The 23,225-nt window shown below is 42.7% G+C and overlaps 1 protein-coding gene across 1 annotated transcript; it reads left to right on the forward strand.

The window, feature by feature from the left end:
- Nucleotides 1-12,823: 12,823 nt before the first annotated feature.
- Nucleotides 12,824-13,831, forward strand: LOC139412056 (transcriptional and immune response regulator-like). The gene has a single exon (XM_071158844.1). The coding sequence runs from the start codon at nucleotides 12,937-12,939 to the stop codon at nucleotides 13,240-13,242; it is 306 nt and encodes a 101-aa protein (XP_071014945.1). The 5' UTR covers nucleotides 12,824-12,936; the 3' UTR covers nucleotides 13,243-13,831.
- Nucleotides 13,832-23,225: the final 9,394 nt, after the last annotated feature.

The following is a 23,225-nucleotide window of genomic DNA, read 5'->3' on the forward strand; positions in this document are numbered from 1 at the left end:
TGGCCAAAAGTTGCCCGATCTCTCTTGCCTGCCTTCTGCGCCAGGCTCCCTGAGGGTTATGAAAACTCATCCCAGAAAAACTGAAAAAGCTTATTAGTTTTTTTTTTCCTTTTTGTCATCAAAAACACAAACCTTTTCTGGTAAACCCTACTCCGCTAGATGATTTATTAAGCCTATTTCCCATAACTGTAGGTATTAGACTTTTATTGACACTAAAACTGGATTGGACCCCCCTTGAAGAGCTCCTCTTTATAATAGGCTTTAAAAGTCAGTCAAGCGTTGCTGTGTGTTTTTCAGTCACAGGCCAATGAGTGAACTGATGAATGCACCTGTGTTACCGTCAGGAGATCACGCACGCAAGCACACGCACACACACACACACACACACACACACACACACACATACACACACACACACACACACACACACGTTCTTGTACAGGTAGCGTTGTGGGGACACACAATTCAGTCCCATTCAAATTATATTTTCCCTAACCCTAACCTGCACTCTTACCGTAACCCTAACCTTAACCCAAAAACCTAACCTTAACCCTAAACCTAACACTAGCTCCTAACCCTAACCTTAAATCTAACCCTAGCTCCTAAACCTAAGCCTAAAGCTAATTCTAACCCTAACACTAATTGTAACCTTCATAGTAGCCACATACAAACAGCACGATCACTTTGCTCGTTAATAAATCCCTCTACAGTATACGCCCTGTCTAAGCTGGGGGAGGGGGGTTCTACTAAACTGTATGGAATTGTTTTAAGAAGGTCATACTCAGGATAACTTAGCTTTTAGATTTTGAATTTTAAAACACAGATTTTCTTTTGTTGAGATAAAAAAATATATTTGGCCCATTAAAATGCATTGAATAACAGAAAATTCCCCAAATAAATTGAAAGGAAGTAGGTTCGGAAGTATCTATATCTGAGAGATACATTATAAGAAGGATCAGGATTTTTTTTTTTGTTACATATATTTAACCCCTTATTTTTGGCTCTAAATAGTCTCCATATATACGTCCATAAATCTTTTCAACGGGTACCGGGAGACCTTCATACAAGTCTTGTGAGGCCTGTGGGCGCCCTAGAGCAAAACAACCAACACATTCATGAGAGTCTCACCTTCCCACAGAGGGGTGGACAGGTTAGTGTGTAGCCCAAACTGTTTGGACGCTAGCGACTTCAGAACGGAGAACTGAGAACACCATCGTGTTAGTGAGAGTCTCATCTTTCCATAGAGGGTTCACAATAGTTTTGTAGGCCAAACTTTTCAGACGCTACAATAGATTTTGTGTGAAGATCGATTTTCGTCTCATGGTCTTGACAAACACCGCTGTAGCTCTGTCATCTTCACCTCAGATTCGGAAATGAGACATCGGCGGATGCGGTGTCGCAACAATATCTCTAACTTAAACTGACACATTTTTCAGGTGATTTTTTTATTATGCTAATTGTTATCCCCGGGCCGCAGAAATTGACGCTAGGTGTTTCTTCTCGCATCTACACGCTCTCCTCCTCTCACCTTTTCCCCAATGCTTGTGGACTTCAGTGCACATCACATCAGCTGTCTGTGACCAGGTGAAAAAACCTTTGCAAGCCAGACCATCATAACCGCTTCACACAGCCTACATCATTGTCATCCTATTAGCTAACGCCATGATCAACATAGCTACTAGAACTAACGCGTTAGAAAACCCGCTACAATCATGCAGCACATGCAGTTTAGCAGTTACACCGGCGGGCCTCGGTAGCAATACATTAACAAAACCAAAAGTTTATCTTGGAAAATCACCAGTGTTGGATAGCCATAGACAGCTGGCTAACATGGCTACCCTCTATATTTGAGCCGGGTGTTTGAGTAGGCTAAACTGACTAGCTGCATTCGCTAGCTAAGTAAGTGAAAGTGAAAAAAATACAAGAAAATACAGCTAGCTCTCTCTCTCATGCTTCTCCTTCATTTTTGAAGAAATGCATTATCTCAAAACTGTTCCACTATTGTCTTTCTCTCTCTTTGAGTCAACAACTCACCACATCTTATGTACTGCAGTGCTAGCTAGCTGTAGCTTATGCGGTCAATTCATTCTCTGATCCTTTGATTGGGTGGACAACATGTCAGTTCATGCTGAAGAGAAGAGGTCTGACACACACACACACACACACCAGTAATGTTGGTTAACTCTGATAATGTTTATATCCCTCGGTAGTGCAGTGCTTCGGTGTTCCAGTGCCCTGTTCCGTGTTCCATCCCTCTGAGCCACTGCCTGACTGCCAGTCAGAAGCAGGAATATGTCTGGTATGCCGGCCTGGTTCATACTATGAGTATTGATGTGTTGCTGCCATGCTATGTTGTTGTCTTAGGCCTCTCTTTATGTAGTGATGTGGTGTCTCTCTTGTCGTTTTGTGTGTTTTGTCCTATATTAAAAAATATATATATATTTTTTAAATCCCAGCACACGTCCCCGCAGGAGGCCTTATGGTAGGCCGTCATTGTAAATAAGTATTTGTTCTTAACTGACTTTCCTAGTTAAATAAAGGTTAAATAAAAAATAAATGTAAAAAAGATGCTGGCTTGCCACTGCCATTGGAGAGGTGCCATGGGTAAGATCTGTTTATAAACACAGCCAGGGCCCAAATTCACTTCTCAGAATTGCGTAATAAGGTGGCATTGGGTCATGGTTATGGGATGATTTCTGCCAGCACCACAGATTCTTGTAAGGCAGGGATCATCAACTAGATTCAGCCACTGGATGATTTTTTTCTTGATCGGATGGTCGGGGGGCCGGAACATAATTACTAATCATTTGTGTACAGCAAATTTACTGCAAGAAGCCCAAACAGATATAATATCTGACTAAAACATAATAATTTCAAACCTTACTTACATTTGTATATGATCACGTGTCTCTCTATTATGCGTGAAAATACCTGGGAACAGATTTCCAAAATTAAAATCCTGGTGTTCTTACATACAGTTTTTTATGTCCAACAATGAAAATGCAACCCCTCCCCCCAGTGAATACAGCAGAACTGTAATTGTCCCACCCTATATGATAAGAGGACTGTGTCGTTCAGTACAGAACAACCTGGTCTCACACACACCTAGCCCCAATTCCCAGTGATTAGTAATTGAATAAGTGTGTCCTTGGTTTACCATTGTCCTGTCGATTATTGTTACAATGTCCGTTGGTGCGTGTGTGTTTTGGCTTTCGTGCCATTGTGGATTGCGCAGATGATTACGGGTCTCGTCCCATGTGTTAATCATTGTGCGCTTGTGTTATTTATTTGAGGTACTCCTCGCTCTTTTGTTTTGGGTTTCTACCCTGTGTTTTGTGTACGTGTTTGTTTGGTCTTTGTCCCCGTGCCTTTACACGGCACGCCTTCATTTTGGTGTAATAAAAAAAACTATTACGCATTCCTGCGCCTGTCTCCCGAATCATTCATACCAACGTGACAATAACTGTGCCCGTCAGAACGACAGTAGCCGAGTAAACAACACACAGCTTGACGTACCTATTTGACAGTTATTTGACAAAGTTATCTGAGTGACACGCAATAACCTGCGCTAAATAGGTAATGGGGTGCCATTTGGGACGCAGAAGTGTCCTAGACTGCTCAGTCTGCCATAAAGCCTCACTAAGATAATACTGGATAGAAATATCAACACCCACACCCTACATTATTAATATAGGACATGGCCACGTTAACTGGCTGGTTGACATCATATCCCAAACTACAATGCATGAAATCATCCACTCCAGACAGAGCTCCAAGAATATCCGACAATGGTGCAACTCGAACTCCAGCTGTGACAGAGTTAGGTAAGCCATGCACACACAGACAGGATGGAGAAGAACTAAAAGAAAATCAGTTTACCTCATTTAAACCACTAGAATGCCAGCTCATAACACTGGCCACAACGCCAATATTATTGCATTTGACTGATATTAGTGATAGAGGAGATAGTGGTTATCAGTGGCACTATATACTGTCATATAATGCACCTTAGAAACCATCATAAAACAAGATGCAGACATGATCAAGACATGGGGATAGGGGATAGAGTTAGCTACAGAAGGACATTGACCCTGTTGGTCTAGTACACATTTATGATTCAGACATGAACAAACTGTTCTGCCAAGCAAGCGGAGACAGTTTATGTCTGGAAAAGGAGTCTCCACAGAGTTGACCCCAAGGGGAAGAATGATGACAAGACCTTTGACCCTCGCTAAATTTAGCCCCCTTTTGTTGTGATTAATACTGGGACACTTGTCTGCATGAGAGAACGGGGTAAATGGCCCGAACTTCCGTTTCCCCGCTGGCTGCACCAAGAGATCTCATTGTGCAGCGCTGGCTGTCTGTGACTGTGTCTCACAGTCTAAAATGATCCTCGCTCACCCGAACAGTCATGAAGAAGGTGCAACAGCGCCTCTCCCCCCTCAGGAGGTTGAAAAGGTTTGGCATGGGCCCTCAAACCCTCCCAAAAATATACATCTGTGCCATTGAGAGCATCTTGACTGGCTGCATCACTGCTTTATATGGCAACACACATGGCGCTACAGAAGGTGCGCAACGGACAAGCTCCCTGACATCCAGGACCTCTATATCAGGCGTTGTGAAAGGAAGGCCTGGAAAATGGTTAAAGACTCCAGCCACCCAAGTCATATGCTGTTCTTTCTGCTTCCGCATGGCAAGCGGTACCGGTGCATCAAGTCTGATACCAACAGGCTCCTGAACAACTTATATCCCCAAGCTATAGCTAACAAAATGGCTACGCGGACTATCTGAGTTTACCATATTTTGGCACTGTCTCTATGCACACTAACAGGACTCTACATGCTCGCTCGCTCGCTCGCTCACACACACACACACACACACACGCACACACACACACACTTCATTTGCTCACACACACATAACATGCACACACACTCACATACAATCATCATGTACGCTGCAGCTACTCTGTTTATCATATATCCCAATGCCTAGTCACCTTACCCCTATACATACATATCTACCTCTATCTATTTTGTTCTACCTCATGATATGTTTAGTACTATATTCATATTGATTACTGCATTGTTGGGTTTAGAGCTTGCAAGAAAGGCATTTCACTGTACTTGTGCACATGACAGTGTCTCTGCTCTGAAGGCCAAGGCAAACTTTTTTATTAACATAATTTGTGAAGCAAAGGGAAATTCTAAACTGATCTGGGAGAATCTAAAAAAGTTAACAGGGAAAGAGCATAGTAACACTGCAAAAAGACTAGAAATCATAGTGAATAACAATCTAACACAGGATGCAGTCGAAATAGCAATAGCCTTCAATTCCTACTTTATTGACTCTGTCAGGGTACTGACAGAACCCCTCCACTGGTTTCTTGGGCTCAGTGCTTGTGAATGACGCTCAACCTGTCTTCATCATAAGGGAGGTTTCTGAGTCAAAGGTGAACAAGGTGATTAGCTCACTAAATAACTCTAAAGCCAAAGATGTGTTTGGGCTGGACTCTACCTTTCTTAAAAACTACAAAGAGTCACTCATTGGCCCTATGACTAAGGTCACCAACACTGGTGACCCCAACATTGGTCTTGGGGTGTTTCCAAGGGTATGGAAGTCGGCTATCTTTAAATCAGGCGACCCTGCTGACGTGAGTAACTATAGGCCCATTAGTATACTACCTGTGGTGTCAAAGGTTGTTGAAAAGTGTGTAGCAGAACAACTGATTGCCCATCTCAACAACAGCCCCTTCACATTACGCTCCATGCAGTTTGGCTTCAGAGCGAAACACTCCACAGAAATGGCCAACTGCTTTCTTCTGGAAAATGTGAAGTCCAAGATGGACAAAGGGGGCGTTGTTGGGGCTGTGTTTCTGGACCTAAGGAAGGCTTTTGATACTGTTAACCATGAGATTATCATCACAAAATTGTCCAAGTTAAACTTTTCCCCTGATGCCTTGAGATAGATGAAATCATACCTTGAAGGCGGAACTCAGTGTGTCAGAGTGAGCAATTAGCTGTCGCCCACTCTTAGCTATGATGTGGGCATGCCCCAAGGGTCAATACTGGGGCCCCTCCTGTTCAGCCTGTACATTAATGATCTGCGTTCTGTCTGTACTGGGTCTGAAGTTCAAATGTGTGCAGATGATACAGTGCATGCAAAGAGCAAACAACAAGCTGCACAAGAACTCACTAATGTAATGGTCTAGGTTACAAAGTGGCTCAGCGACTCGTGTTTGCATCTCAATGTGAGAAAAACTGTTTGCATGTTCTTCACAAAGAGGGCAACAGATGCTACTGAGCCAGATCTATATGTGTCAGGGGAGAATCTCCAGGTGGTATCTGATTTTAAGCACCTTGGCATCATACAGTGCCTTGCGAAAGTATTCGCCCCCCTTGAACTTTGCGATCTTTTGCCACATTTCAGGCTTCAAACATAAAGATATAAAACTGTATTTTTTTGTGAAGAATCAACAACAAGTGGGACACAATCATGAAGTGGAACGACATTTATTGGATATTTGAAACTTTTTTAACAAATCAAAAACTGAAAAATTGGGCGTGCAAAATTATTCAGCCCCTTTACTTTCAGTGCAGCAAACTCTCTCCAGAAGTTCAGTGAGGATCTCTGAATGATCCAATGTTGACCTAAATGACTAATGATGATAAATACAATCCACCTGTGTGTAATCAAGTCTCCGTATAAATGCACCTGCACTGTGATAGTCTCAGAGGTCCGTTAAAAGCGCAGAGAGCATCATGAAGAACAAGGAACACACCAGGCAGGTCCGAGATACTGTTGTGAAGAAGTTTAAAGCCGGATTTGGATACAAAAAGATTTCCCAAGCTGTAAACATCCCAAGGAGCACTGTGCAAGCGATAATATTGAAATGGAAGGAGTATCAGACCACTGCAAATCTACCAAGACCTGGCCGTCCCTCTAAACTTTCAGCTCATACAAGGAGAAGACTGATCAGAGATGCAGCCAAGAGGCCCATGATCACTCTGGATGAACTGCAGAGATCTACAGCTGAGGTGGGAGACTTTGTCCATAGGACAACAATCAGTCGTATATTGCACAAATCTGGCCTTTATGGAAGAGTGGCAAGAAGAAAGCCATTTCTTAAAGATATCCATAAAAAGTGTTGTTTAAAGTTTGCCACAAGCCACCTGGGAGACACACCAAACATGTGGAAGAAGGTGCTCTGGTCAGATGAAACCAAAATTGAACTTTTTGGCAACAATGCAAAACGTTATGTTTGGCGTAAAAGCAACACAGCTCATCACCCTGAACGCACCATCCCCACTGTCAAACATGGTGGTGGCAGCATCATGGTTTGGGCCTGCTTTTCTTCAGCAGGGACAGGGAAGATGGTTAAAATTGATGGGAAGATGGATGGAGCCAAATACAGGACCATTCTGGAAGAAAACCTGATGGAGTCTGCAAAAGACCTGAGACTGGGACGGAGATTTGTCTTCCAACAAGACAATGATCCAAAACATAAAGCAAAATCTACAATGGAATGGTTCAAAAATAAACATATCCAGGTGTTAGAATGGCCAAGTCAAAGTCCAGACCTGAATCCAATCGAGAATCTGTGGAAAGAACTGAAAACTGCTATTCACAAATGCTCTCCATCCAACCTCACTGAGCTCGAGCTGTTCTGCAAGGAGGAATGGGAAAACATTTCAGTCTCTTGATGTGCAAAACTGATAGAGACATACCCCAAGCGACTTACAGCTGTAATCGCAGCAAAAGGTGGCGCTGCAAAGTATTCACTTAAGGGGGCTGAATAATTTTGCATGCCCAATTTTTCCGTTTTTGATTTGTTAAAAAAGTTTGAAATATCCAATAAATGTCGTTCCACTTCATGATTGTGTCCCACTTGTTGTTGATTCTTCACAAAAAAATACAGTTTTATATCTTTATGTTTGAAGCCTGAAATGTGGCAAAAGGTCGCAAAGTTCAAGGGGGCCGAATAATTTCGCAAGGCACTGTACTTGGTTACAACCTCTCTTTTAAAAAGCATGTGAAAAAGGTAATTCAAATAACCAAATTCAACCTAGCTAATTTCCGATTTATACGAAATTGTTTGACTACAGAGGTAGCAAAACTGTACTTCAAATCTATGATACTCCCCCACTTAACATACTGCTTGACTAGTTGGGCCCAAGCTTGCTGTACAACATTAAGACCTATTCAGCCTGTCTACAAACAGGCTCTCAAAGTGCTTGATAGGAAACCCAATAGCCATCATCACTGTTACATCCTCAGAAAGCATGAGCTCCTGAGTTGGGAAAATCTTGCGCAATACACCGACGCATGTCTTGTATTCAAGATCCTAAATGGCCTGGCTCAGTATTTTTGTTAAACAGAAAACCCAAACATATGGCAGCTGATCCACAAGGTCTACCATGAGAGGTGACTGTATAGTTCCCTTAAGGAAAACCACCTTTAGTAAATCCGTTTTCTCTGTAAGAGCTTCCCATGTCTGGAATACACTGCCATCAGACACACATAACTGCACCACACATCACACTTTCACAAAATGCTTGAAGACATGGCTAAAGGTCAATCAAATTTGTGAACATGGTCCCTAGCTGTGTGTTGCCGCTTTCCATGTTGTCTGTTGTCTATAGCTTGTGAGGTGTGGAAACACTTTGTTGCTTTTATGAATTTTGTCTTGCTGCTTTTTGTTCTATGTTGCTATGTCTGTATGCTACGTCTTGCTTGTCCTATGTTGCTTTGTCTGTATGCTATGTCTTGCTTGTCCTATGTTGCTATTGTCTATATTGTAATTGTTTTTAATAACCTGCCCAGGGACTGCGGTTGAAAATTAGCCGACTGGCTAAAACCGGCACTTTTACTGAAACGTTGATTAATGTGCAGTGTCCATGTAAAAAATAAAATAAACTCAACTCAAGTACTTTTGGGTCATAAATATGCCATTTTGCTGACTCAACCTTTCCGGAACCTGGCTAATATTCTGTGTCCTCAGTCATAACTCCCATGCCAGCTTGAGACAGGCAAGTATCCTGTGGCGAGACAGTGTACAGACAGCCCTGTGGCCTCACTCAGTACATAAACAGAGTTTAAGTGAGGGGTTCTGTATTGTACATTGTTTCACTCAGCACAGACAGACAATGACAAAATAGCCAGCATTCCATACCTTGGCACAACTCTCTAAACAACTTCTCTAGAGACACATACCAGAACAATTGCTGAGAGAGGTAACAGTCTCTAACCTTTGTTTCCATATAAGGGAGTGTGTACATCAATGAGGGGAGTGTACTACATAACAAAGGGCAGTGGGAACTTTCCCTCAGTCCAGGCAGGGCAAACATGCTAAGGAATGGGGGGCAGCTTGAGGGTTCAAGCTCCATGAACATTCACAGTGAGTATTTACAAGATATGTGCCCTAGACGTTTGTGTATTATGTGGAGTTTATACATTCCAAAGTTTTTAAAGAGGAACGCCTTTCTCTGGCTCCGTCCCAAATGCCACCCTATTCCCTATATACTACACTACTTTTGACCAGGGCCAATTGGGAATAAGGTTCCATTTGGGATGCACACTGTTATCATCAGTATGGAGCTGGGTCTCAGGATGCACCCCTTCCTCCCAGTCAGACCTGCCAGTAAAAACAACAACATCCCCCTGGTTTGGAAAACGTAACGAAGGGTATTTATAGTGCTACTAACTGGAATGTTTAAATGTAATGTTTTCATATTTTAGTAAGTAAAGGCAGTAATAATACTACAGTAATAATACTGACAGCAACAGTAATAAGTTGAAGAGACTGAACTGCTGGGTGTCACCCTAGATAGCAAGCTATCATGGTCAAAACATGTAGACTCAATCGTTACTAAAATGGGAAGTGGTCTGTCCTTGATAAGGCATTGCTCTGCTTTCTTAATATCTCAGTCAATCAGAAAAGCTGGACTACTGTCCAGTTGTGTGGTCAGTTGCCGCAAAGAAGGACAAAGGCAAATTGTAGTTGCTCCAAAGCAGCGCTTATTGCACGTAGATTTACATGGAGGGTGAATGTCAATGACATGCATGTCAATCTCTCTTGGCTCAAAGTTGGGGAGAGATTGACTGCATCACTTTTGGTCTTTGTGCGAGGTGTTGATGTACTGAAGGTGCCAAACTGTCTGTTCAAGCAGTTGGCACACAGATTGGACACTCATCGGTATCACACAAGACATGCAACCAGAGGTCTCTACACAGTTCCTAGGTCCAGAACAAAGGCTGGGAAACACACAATATTAAATAGAGCCATGACTAAATCGAACTCTCTGCCACCCCAGGTAACTCAAACTAGCAATAAAACCATATAATAATAAAAACGATTCACTAGCTGTGGGTCGCTCTGGAAGGGAGTGTCTGCTGAATGGCTAAATTGTAATGTAAATTCAGTGCTATGTATGTATATTTATGAATATTTTGTATTTTATTTGTTGTGTTGTTTCCTGTTTGGACCCCAGGAAGAGTAAAATTCAGACATTTTCAAGCCTTGCCATAGATTTTCAAGACGATTTAAGTCAAAACTGTAACTAGGCCACACAGGAATATTCAATGTCATCTTGGTAAACAACTGTAAATTTGGCCTTGTGTTTTAGGTTATTGTCCTGCTGAAAGGTGAATTAGTCTTCTAGTATCTGTTGGAAAGCAGAGTGAAGCAGGTTTTCCTCTAGGATTTTGCCTGTGCTTAGCTCCATTCCATTTATTTTTTATTCTAAACAACTCCCTAGTCCTTGCCGATAACAAGCATACCTTTAACATGATGCAGCCACCACCATGCTTGAAAATATGAAGAGATGTACTCAGTGATGTGTTGTGTTGTATTTGCCCCAAATATAACGCTGTGTACTCAGCCTTGTCTCAGGATGGTAAGTTGGTGGTTGAAGATATCCCTCTAGTGGTGTGGGGGCTGTGCTTTGGAAAAGTGGGTGGGGTTATATCCTTCCTGTTTGGCCCTGTCCGGGGGTGTCCTCGGATGGGGTCACAGTGTCTCCTGACCCCTCCTGTCTCAGCCTCCAGTATTTATGCTGCAGTAGTTTATGTGTCGGGGGGCTAGGGTCAGTTTGTTATATCTGGAGTACTTCTCCTGTCCTATTTGGTGTCCTGTGTGAATCTAAGTGTGCGTTCTCTAATTCTCTCCTTCTCTCTTTCTCTCTCATCGGAGGACCTGAGCCCTAGGACCATGCCCCAGGACTACCTGACATGATGACTCATTGCTGTCCCCAGTCCACCTGGCCGTGCTGCTGCTCCAGTTTCAACTGTTCTGCCTTATTATTATTCGACCATGCTGGTCATTTATGAACATTTGAACATCTTGGCCATGTTCTGTTATAATCTCCACCCAGCACAGCCAGAAGAGGACTGGCCATCCCACATATGCTCTCTCTAATTCTCTCTTTCTTTCTCTCTCTCGGAGGACCTGAGCCCTAGGACCATGCCCCAGGAATACCTGACATGATGACTCCTTGCTGTCCCCAGTCCACCTGACTGTGCTGCTGCTCCAGTTTCAACTGCTCTGCCTTATTATTATTCGACCATGCTGGTCATTTATGAACATTTGAACATCTTGACCATGTTCTGTTATAATCTCCACCCGGCACAGCCAGAAGAGGACTGGCCACCCCACATAGCCTGGTTCCCCTCTAGGTTTCTTCCTAGGTTTTGGCCTTTCTAGGGAGTTTTTCCTAGCCACCGTGCTTCTACACCTGCATTGCTTGCTGTTTGGGGTTTTAGGCTGGGTTTCTGTACAGCACTTTGAGATATCAGCTGATGTACGAAGGGCTATATAAATAAATTTGATTTGATTTGATATTCAAGACATAAAGTTAATTTATTTTCCACATTTTTGCAGTTTTACTTTAGTGCCTTATTGCAAACAGGATGCATGGTTTAGAATATTTGTATTTGGTACATGCACCTTTCTTTTCATTCTGTCATTTAGGTTAGTATGGTGGAGAAACTACAATGTCGTTGATCCATCCTCAGTTTTCTTCTATCACAGCCATTAAACTCTGCTACTGTTGTAATAAAGTCACCATTGGCATCATGGTGAAATTCCTGAGCGGTTTCCTTCCTCTCCGGCAACTGAGTTAGGAAGGACACCTGTATCTTTGTAGTGACTGGGTGTATTGATATACCATTCAAAGTGTAATCAATAACTTCACCGTGCTCAAAGGGATATTCAGTGCCTGCTTTTTTTTACAAGGCATTGGAAAACATCCCTGGTCTTTGTGGTTGAATCTGTGTTTGAAATGTACTGCTCGACTGAGGCACCTTTCAGAAAATGTTATGTGCGGGGTACAGAGAGGAGGTAGTCATTAAAAAAGTTACAAATCATGTTAAACACTATTGTTGCACACAGAGTTAGTCCATATCATCTTATTATGTGACTGGTTAAGCACATTTTTACTCCTGAACTTATTTAGGTTTGCCATAACAAAGGGGTTGAATACTTACTGACTCAAGACGTTTCAGCTTTTCATTTCTTATTAATTTGTCAAACTTTCTAAAACACAATTCCACTTTAACATTATGGGGTATTGTGTGTAGACCAGTGACACACAATCACAATTAAATCCATTTAAAATTCAGGCTGTAAACAGAACAAAATTTGGAAAAAGTCAAGGGGTGTGAATCCTTTCTGAAGGCACTGTAAGTAGCTTACTGTTGCAGTCGGTGTAGAGAGTCAGTCATTCCCTGGAACCAGTGATGTCACTTCTGTAACTGGGGCTTGACTGCACGAGCTTCCCTCTAATCCCTTTAAATAGCGCAGGCAGCGCTCACAGCGTTCACTCACTGCAATCCCTCTCAGGCGAGTAGTGCTCTCTCTCCCCCCTACAACACCAGTCAAAGGAGTTGCTGGACCAGTTTCTGAGACTGCACCGCATCCGTTACAAGAGAGTCATCAAGATGACTAGCTACATTGTATCCTCCGACTCTCGCCGAGTCAGCCCATCGGTCCACGGGAACAAATTCGACACTGCCTACCGCAAGAAGGCCGTGCCCAACATATTCGAGAACGTCAACCAGGACGCGGTGATGAGGCTGTTCGAGAAAACCGGGGACAAGAAAGCGGAGGAGAGGGTGAGGAGCATCTTCTCCTTCACGCAGGACCCAGCGGAGACGGCCAAAGCTCTGATGGCGCTCAAGCAGCGAAAGAAGGACAAGTTCTTCCAGATCGTGGGCCTGGTTCGCCACATGCTGAAACTGCGTTGAACATTCTCTTTCGGCTCTGCTGAACGAGTTGAATTGAAGTGCCCAACAATGTCGCTGCAGCGGTTGGTCAGGTAATGCCGACCTGTCATGGAGAAGAAACGTCCTCGAATGGATTTTGCCTAAATTCAAGCCGCTTGCTTCGAAGGCAACAAAGTGAGACTATTCCATGAACATGCACTCCATGCGTAATGGTATGTTCGTTTGGATACGTCGTGCTGGATGGAGAAAGAAGGAGGTGAATGGAATACCGAGGGTTGTTCTCCCGAACAAAGAAACATGGAGACACGATGCTCTCCCTGACTGACTATGCATTCTGTCGAATGCTTCACATTCAATGTGTACCTTATAGGTGCCTGTTTGCTGGTACATAGTAATTATTAGAAGAGACTGCCGAAGAAACTGCCTGAAAATGCCTGTTCCGGTGAAAACATATGCCTTGTCTCTGTATCATTTTAACTTTGTGATACCTGCTATAAACACTGTTTATTAGTGGCCACAAATGTATTTGTAACAAAAATGTTACAGCAATATAATGACATGCATTTATGAAATGTCCTTTTGCAATTTCTTTAATAAATTATTATTGAAATATAATGTCCATTCTCTTTGCTTTCATTTCAAATGACTCCACATCACATTACTTTGAATCCTCTCTGATAGGCCTGTTTTCACCTTAGTTTTTAAATACACTGTAATTATTTCAGGCTTCATTTAGTCTAAAAAGGGGTTCATCCTTTATTAATAATTCCATTAAGTTACACCTTTATATAATAAAATGACTGTTTTTCCAGATGGAACTTCACTTGTGGCAAGTTGGATAAGATAAATATATATAGTAAACATATAAACAGCAACATTCACACAGAGATAAAAATGCTTATAAAATATATATATATATATTATAAGACCTAAGTCTAAGCCCTGATGGCAGGACTGAAACGAGAGGGGGGGGGGGGGGGATTTACACATTGCTTGATGTGGTTAACCTTCATCGGTTTCCCCTCTGATGTGGCTTACTCCAGACCGGTGCAAACCAGTTCTGCTGGGGAGGTTTGCTGCTGTGCACAGCAGTGTTTGTCTAAGGTGTATCTCATCATCCCCGCTCTGCAGATAAGAATTTGTTTGACTAGTATTACAGGGTTTAGGTCTGCTGTGTTAAGAGGTTCTACAATACGCTGCCTTTACCTGTCTTTCATCAGACAGTACAGTGACAATATCACCTATTAAACTGTCTAATAACAGTGTACATCTTCTCACACACTTTTGGGGTCTTAATCAGTTCTGTCATTTTTATCAGGGTTTTGTTACAGGTTGGATTAGCTGGCGTCATAGGGATCAGTGAGAGTCTGCTAATCTCATTGCTTTGGTAGTCTCAAACCAGTTCAAACCAGAGGCGATGGATGATTTGTCTGACATCTGAACATGTACTTGGCCGCCGCTTGCCACAGACACAGGAAACCCTGCCTCTAGCCTGAGGGTGGGGATTTCTCAGGAAAATATCTACCTGTGCCAGACCCTACAGGCACGGTGACGCTAGGTAAAACACACCATACAAACGCTCTCTCTCTCTCTTTCTGTCTCTGCCTCTCTCTCTTTTTCTCACCCACACACAAATGCACACGCTTTCACTCGTTCACTACACTAGTGTCCGGATTCAGTCCGTATCGCAGAAGATCTGCGTTAAAATATAAAGGTAATTTCCGATTGAGCCAACATATACTGTTAATGCAGTCTCCGTGACCGTGGGAACAATGACTTGGATTGTCAATCGCACTATAAATCAGATCTTCAGCGCTACGGATTAAATAGAGCCCTGACTAGATCACGTTCTTTGTGTCTGCGCGATCTGCTTTTTAAACCTGTGAAAATCAAACACAGCTCTTTGCTTCATAAACACACTAAAAAGTAACTGGCCATCTCGGTTTGAAAAAAAGTGCCTGACATGATTGTTATAGGTTTCTGTTCAAATGACTCTTCCTCCCTTTCATACAGCTCAGTGCTGCATCGCTTTGATGTCAACAGACACTGTGGCAGACGACCATCTAGCCTCTTTGTTGGTGCCATTGCTATGGTGACAGGGAGTGAGAGAGTGAGAGGGGAGTAGAGGCGGGATTTTCTGATCAGAAGGACTGTCCTCTGATTCCAGTGTGGACCGGTTTTAATCATGCTCTTTAGAAGAGGAACTAAGAGTGAGCTGGATGTTAATATTAGTCAGCATTAGCTGGGAAGATCCTATCTATAACAGCCGCAAGTTACCCTCATGACTCATATTTTCTCTCTTGATAAAGGATTGAAAAAGCTGGTTTGTTCTGGTATTTGCTCTGGTAACTCTGTGACCCATGCATCCCATCTACTGAAAAACTCATTTGGTTTCAAGTGTTCCCCACAACAAAGCAATTACATATTTACTGGCGTCTACTGAAAACAGACAGTGAATAACTATTTAGCTTGTCACCCTCAGCTCTAAAACTCAATCACCCCTTTTTCTCAATAGCCTAAATGCTGACTCACTCTCTCATACCACTCAGTTCTTAGTCTCACATGTCTTGACTCTGATGGTCCTAACCTAAGCACTCAGGTGCTATGGCCAACCTTTCTTCTTTCTCAGTCAATCTTGTGTGTCAAAAGCAGCTGGTGAGAGAGAGAGAGAGAGAGAGAGAGAGAGAGAGAGAGAGAGAGAGAGAGAGAGAGAGAGAGAGAGAGAGAGAGAGAGAGAGAGAGAGAGAGAGAGAGAGGGAGAGAGACCTCCTAAAGGTCAAATGGGATGAAAAAAGTGGGCTCCATACAGGAAAGACATGAAAAAATGGGCTCCATACAGGAAAGTCAGGAATTTGCTAGAGGTACAGATGGAGACGAACAGGAACTGACCAATACTTTTCCTTTGTGTGTCTTACAGTCTGACTCATTCATTTTTCCCAAAGGGGGTCAGCCAGCCAGCCAAGCGCATCAGCAGTACTGACAACCTCATAAAGGGTACACAAAACAATCACACAGAAATGACTCGGTTCCAGTTCTGGAATATCTGAGATATCTAGATTTTGGCACATTCTTATGGTTGTTAATCACTGGCATTATGTCGTAGACAGCGACACACAACTAACTCTAGTCTGAGTTCCTCTTTTGTTTTTGGATGAATCAGTGTATTGGTTGTGTTTGGTGCAATTTGTGTAGGATTGGTCCTGCAGGGCTGTAGATTGAGGCCAGTGTGTGTGTGTGTGTGTGTGTGTGTGTGTGTGTGTGTGTGTGTGTGTGTGTGTGTTGCGTCAGTCACTTCCATTTGAGATGACCCTTGCTGGCCCGTCATGAGCCCAGAGGAGAACCATGGAGACACACTGATGCTTCTTTCACTTCCCAAACAAAACATCACTCTACTGTCTATTCCTGTTGCCATGGATTTATTACGGGTGTTGACATGACAAGTCCATTATCAGTGGGGACACATACAGTGCATTTGGAAAGTATTCAGACCCCATTACTTTTTCCACATTTTGTTATGTTAAAACCTTATTTTAAAATGGATTAAATTAAATTTTTTCATCATAAATCTACACACAATACTCCATAATGACAAAGTGAAAACAGGTTTTTAGAAATGTATTAAAAATAAAAAACAGAAGTACCTCATTTACATAAGTATTCAGACCCTTTAGTATGAGACTCGAAATTGAGCTCAGGTGCATACAGTTTCCATTGATTAGAGTCCACCTGTAAATTCAATTGAATTTGACATGAATTGGAAAGGCACACACCTGTCTATATAAGGTTCCACGGTTGACAGTGCATGTCAGAGCAAAAACCAAGCCATGAGATCAAAGGAATTGACGGGTAAAGCTCCGCGACAGGATTGTGTCGAGGCACAGATCTGGGGAAGGGTACCAAAAAATGTCTGCAGCATTGAAGGTCCCCAAGAACACAGTGACCTCCATCGTTCTTAAATGAAATAAGTTTGGAACCACCAAGACTCTTCCTAGAGCTGGTCGCCCAGTCAAACTGTGCAATTGGGGGAGAAGGGCCTAAATTCAGGGAGGTGATAAAGCTGATGGTCACTCTGACAGAGCTCCAGAGTTCCTCTGTGGAGATGGGAGAACCTTCCAGAAGGACAACCATCTCTGCAACACTCCACCAATCAGGCCTTTATGGTAGAGTGGCAAGACGGAAGCCACTCCTCAGTAAAAGGCACAGCCCGCTTGAGGTTTACCAAAAGGCATCTAAAGGACTCCCAGATCATAAGAAATTATCTGGTCTGATGAAACCAAGATTGAACTATTTGGCCTGAATGCCAAGTGTCACGTCTGGAGGAAACCTGGCATCAGCATGGTGTTGGCAGCATCATGCTGTGGGGATGTTTTTCAGCAGCAGGCACTCAGAGACTAGTCAGGATCGAGGGAAAGATGAACGGAGCAAAGTACAGAGAGATCCTTGATGAAAACCTGCTACAGAGCGCTCAGGACCTCAGACTGTATTTTATTTATTTAACTAGGTTGTCCCATTCAGGTCAGCTTGTCAAGTGCTTGACTTGGACTTAAATAGGTGCCGGTACTGTTTATATTTAGGTGCAGGTGCTCCACAATACATTTGAGCTTATATTCTACAAGAGGAACAGGAGCTCAAGCAGTAGAAATTTGAGGTTCCAGTACTCAGCTAATGTTAGCTCCTGCCCAAATCAAGCACTGTGCTTGTCCCCATTAAAGGCTAGGCCTTTAAACCTAACACAATGGGTCGAATAACTTTTTTCTCAACTCACAGATATTGGGTGTTGATATGAGCAGTAATCTTGTACACCCCAGCACTACATCAACGCCGAACAGGGCTTAGTGGGGGGGATCTCTCCATGCAGAGCAGTTCTTCTAAGATTGTGTAACCATTTCTCTCCTCCCTCCCCTCCCTCTCTGACAGGACTTCCTGTTCTTTCGGTTGTATGCGTTAAGTCCCTGGAGCTGGAGTTATGTTCGGGCCGGGCTTGTAGACCTGGGATGGCTGTGTATGTGTCTGTCTGTCTGTCCTGTCTGTCTGTCTGTCTGTCTGTCTGTCTGTCTGTCTGTCTGTCTGTCTGTCTGTCTGTCTATATGTGTGGGGGGGCTGCTCCAGAGAAGCCTTTTCCTGTGTGGCGCTGAGGTTCCTCCTGGGGCTGGGTTGGCCAGTACGCCAAGCAGACTGGCTGTCTCGCTCCAGTTCCACCATGCGGCCTTGCCATTGTTCTCTCTTTCACTCCCTCGTCCTGTCCCCTCCGTCCCTCACGCCAACCCCCCAGTGCCCCTTCCCCACCTTGCCCTGCTCCTGGCCCTGCAGGTGCAGCTGGACTATAGGCCTGAGGAGGAAGCTAAGCCAAGACATAGACAATGGCAGATCCCAGCTTCTATTTATATATCACTTTTAGGTCCTCACTGATGAAGATTTTGTAACGATGGGTTATGAAAAGGTTCTTAGGTGAATGATAAGTATTTCTTGCCCCACTGCACTGTGGATGAAGAAGGCCAACAGTGTCAGGAATTTCCCAATGTCATCTTTCTTAGGTTGTGGCGTACACACTGTATATGGTACACTGTGATACTTCTGTCTTTCGATTGTCTTTGATCTTTGAAAAGCAAAACCCACCATGACTGACATGTTGTAACATTCTCTCTGGAAAGTGAACACAAGCTACAGTAGCTTTGATGTAATGGCTGAATATAGGTGCCATTTCAAGGGTCAACTGTTATCAGTGCTGGTCAGGTGCAGTCGTCGCCACAGAAAACACATAACATCCATGCTATGAGAATATGGCGAGTACATTGGCAGACAGATCCTATCATTGACACTTGGTATAATGCTGGTTATACCTACACAGAGACTGATAGAGTTATAGGTCAATGGGTGCTTGACCCAGGCGTTGTGGGGTTTTAAAACAAGTTTTCTTTATTTCTACACATTTTGTCATGGGGCGGAGAGAAATGTTTGCAGTTTTGAGAATGATATCTGAGTGAGAGTGACCAACAAAATCAGTGGGGGCCCCCAATCGGTAATTCGACCATGGTTAATATAAGTTTAGAAAGCTGGCTAGACTACCTTAACAATTAAAAAATGTTAGCTGGCATGGGCTAATTGGGTGATTGTCAGTGACTGACATAACAAGAGTAAAACTGCTGATGCACAACCAAATGTAGAAATTGTACCTCGTGCAGAGGCGTCTCCTTCTCCTGCTGGAGAAGATTTTGGGCCCAGTTATCCCTCTTGCTTCGCCTCTTCCTGTCTGACCAGACTCAGCCTCTATCGCATTAGTGTCTATGGGAGAGCACTCCCCTTAAGTAGACCGGAACTTCACTGGTAAATGGCCTATCTTCACAGCGTAAGAGTATACTATCCACCATCTTTGTAGTAGACTAGAATGAGACCTACCTCATTTGATTTTATTTCAACTGTCGGTGAATGTGATGGGTAGGACTCGCAGGGGATATGTTTGTAAATTAATTTGATCAAGCTTGGGGGAGGGGCGGGGTTGCCTGTACTACAGACGGCTATATCAGTCCGCAAATACAGGATTTGTAAAGGCCCAGTCCATTACCTTTGTGAGAATTTTAAAAAAAGACATAAAATAACATATTTTTTACATTTCCTATTTTTCAGGGGGTGCTGCAGCACCCTCAGCACTCCGACTTCCTGTGGCTATGTACACAATTGACAAAAATTGCTTTAATTCTTATAGTTATAATACTATATACCAGTGTGGCAGTTGTACTAAACCCCTAAGCCATAACAGTTCTTAAAAATATATGTGGATCATTAATAAAATTGCAATCAAACAGGTAAAGTTTAGATAACCTATGCAGAAAAATACACATTTACAGTTGAAATCAGAAGTTTACATACACTTAGCTTGGAGTCATTAAAACTAGTTTTTCAACAACTCCACAAATTTATCGTTAACAAACAATAGTTTTGGCAAGTCGGTTAGGACATGTACTTTGTACAAGACACAAGTCATTTTTCCAACAATTGTTTACAGACAGATTATTTCACTTACAATTCACTGTATCACAATTCTAGTGGGTCAGAAGTTTACATACACTAAGTTGACTGTGCCTTTAAAAAGCTTGGAAATCTCCCGAAAATGATGTCATGGTTTTTGAAGCTTCTGACATCATTTGAGTCAATTGGAGGTGTACCTGTGGATGTATTTCATGGCCTAACTTCACACTCAGTGCCTCTTTGCTTGACATCATGGGAAAATCAAAAGAAATCAGGCAAGACCTCAGAAAAACATTTGTAGACCTCCACAAGTCTGGTTCATCCTTGGGAGCAATTTCCAAACACCTTATTAAGGTACCACGTTCATCTGTACAAACAATAGTACACTATTATAAACACCATGGGACCACGCAGCCGTCATACCGCTCAGAAAGGAGACGCGTTCTGTCTCCTAGAGATTAACTTACTTTGGTGCGAAAAGTGCAAATCAATCCCAGAACAACAGCACAGTAAAACAACCTTATGAAGATGCTGGAGGAAACAGGTACAAAAGTATCTATATCCACAGTAAAACAAGTCCTATACAGACATAACCTGAAAGACCACTCAGCAAGAAAGAAGCCACTGCTCCAAAACCTCCAGAAAAAAGCCAGACTACGGTTTGCAACTGCACATGGGGACAAAGATTGTACTTTTTGGAGAAATATCCTCTTGTCTGATGAAACAAAAATAGAACTGTTTGGCCATAATGACCATCGTTATGTTTGGAGGAAAAAGGGGGAGGCTTGTAAGCCGAAGAACACCATCCCAACCGTGAAGCACGGGGGTGGCAGCATCATGTTGTGGGGGTGCATTTGCTGCAGGAGGGACTGGTGCACTTAATAAACTAGATGGCATCATGAGGTAGGAAAATCATGTGTTGATATATTGAAGCAACATCTCAAGACATCAGTCAGGAAGTTAAAGCTAGGTTGCAAATGGGTCTTCCAAATTAACAATGACCCCAAACATACTTCCAAAGTTGTGGCAAAATGGGATAGGGTCCTTTTTTCTCAATTTCTGCCTGACTGACGTGCCCAAAGTAAACTGCCTGTTGCTCAAGCCCTGAAGCCAGGATATGCATATAATTGGTACCATTGGAAAGAAGAGACTTTAAAGTTTGTAGTAATGTTAAAATAATGTAGGGGACTATAACACAATAGATATGGCTGGAGAACATCCAAAAGAAAAACCAACCAGAATTTTATTTTGTTTTGAGAGCCCATGCTCTTACAATGGGAAGTATAGGGAAATATTTAAATCTAGCTCCCAGTATGCAATTCCTATGGCTTCCACTGGGAGTCAGCACTCCATGTTCAAGGTTTCAGGCTTGTTTCTTCCAAAACGAGTAAGAATAATGAGTTTTACTACAGGGACACAATCTAGGAAATTTGTGTCAGCGCGTGCGACGAAGAGGAGACGCACCTGCTAATATCGTTTTTCTATTGAACATACTTCTTTGCATATGAAATATTATAGTTTGATAAAATGTTAGGGTATCTGAGGAGTCAATAGAAACATATTTTGACTTGTTTTAACAAAGTTTAGCGGTAGATTTTTGTATTCCTTTCTCTGTTAAACGAGTGGATTACTCAAATCGATGGCGCCAACTTAACAGTCTTTTTGGGATATAAAATTATTTTATCTAACAAAACGACACTACATGTTATAGCTGGGACCCTTTGGATGACAAATCAGAGGAAGATTTTCAAAAAGTAAGTGAATATTTAATCGCTATTTGTGAATTTATGAAACCTGTGCCGGTGGAAAAATAAAGCCCTCACCTCAATCCTATGAAAAATTGTGGGCAGAACTGAAAAAGCATGTGCGAGCAAGGCCTACAAACCTGACTCAGTTACACCAGCTCTGTTAGGAGGAATGGGCCAAAAGTCACCCAACTTATTGTGGGAAGATTGTGGAAGGCTACCCGAAATGTTTTACCCAAGTTAAACAATTTAAAGGCAATGCTACCAAATAATAATAATAATAATTGAGTGTACAGTCATGGCCAAAAGTTTTGAGAATGACACAAATATTAATTTCCACAAAGTTTGCTGCTTCAGTATCTTTAGATATTTTAGTCAGATGTTACTATGGAACACTGAAGTATAATTAGTATAATTAGTATAATTAGCATTTCATACGTGTCAAAGGCTTTTATTGACAATTACACAAAGTTGATGCAAAAAGTCAATATTTGCAGTGTTGACCCTTCTTTTTCAAGACCTCTGCAATCCACCCTGGCATGCTGTCAATTAAATTCTGGGCCACACTGATGGCAGCCCACTCTTGCATAATCAATGCTTGGAGTTTGTCAGAATTTGAGGATTGACAACAAGTTCTCAATAGGATTAAGGTCTGGGTTGTTTCCTGGCCATGGACCCAAAATATCGATGTTTTGTTCCTCGAGCCACTTAGTTATCACTTTTACCTTATGGCATGGTGCTCCATCATGCTGGAGATGGCATTGTTCATCACCAAACTGTTCCTGGATGGTTGGGAGAAGTTGCTCTCGGAGGATGTGTTGGTACCATTCTTTATTCATGGCTGTGTTAGGCAAAATTGTGAGTGAGCCCACTCCCTTGGCTGAGAAGCAACCCCACACATCAATGGTCTCAGGATGCTTTACTGTTGGCATGACACAGGACTGATGGTAGCGCTCACCTTGTCTTCTCCGGACAAGCTTTTTTCCGGATGCCCCAAACAATCGGAAAGGGGATTCATCAGAGATAATGACTTTACCTCAGTCATCAGCAATTCCTGTACCTTTTGCAGAATATCAGTCTGTCCCTGATGTTTTTCCTGGAGAGAAGTGGCTTCTTTGCTGCCCTTCTTGACATCAGGCCATACTCCATAAGTCTTCGCCTCACTGTGCGTGCAGATGCACTCACACCTGCCTGCTGCAATTCCTGAGCAAGCTCTGTACTGGTGGTGCCCCGATCCCGCAGCTGAATCAACTTTAGGAGACGGTCCTTGTGCTTGCTGGACTTTCTTAGGCG

The sequence above is a fragment of the Oncorhynchus clarkii genome, chromosome 6 (genome assembly GCF_045791955.1).
Source record: "Oncorhynchus clarkii lewisi isolate Uvic-CL-2024 chromosome 6, UVic_Ocla_1.0, whole genome shotgun sequence".
Lineage (NCBI taxonomy): Eukaryota > Metazoa > Chordata > Actinopteri > Salmoniformes > Salmonidae > Oncorhynchus > Oncorhynchus clarkii.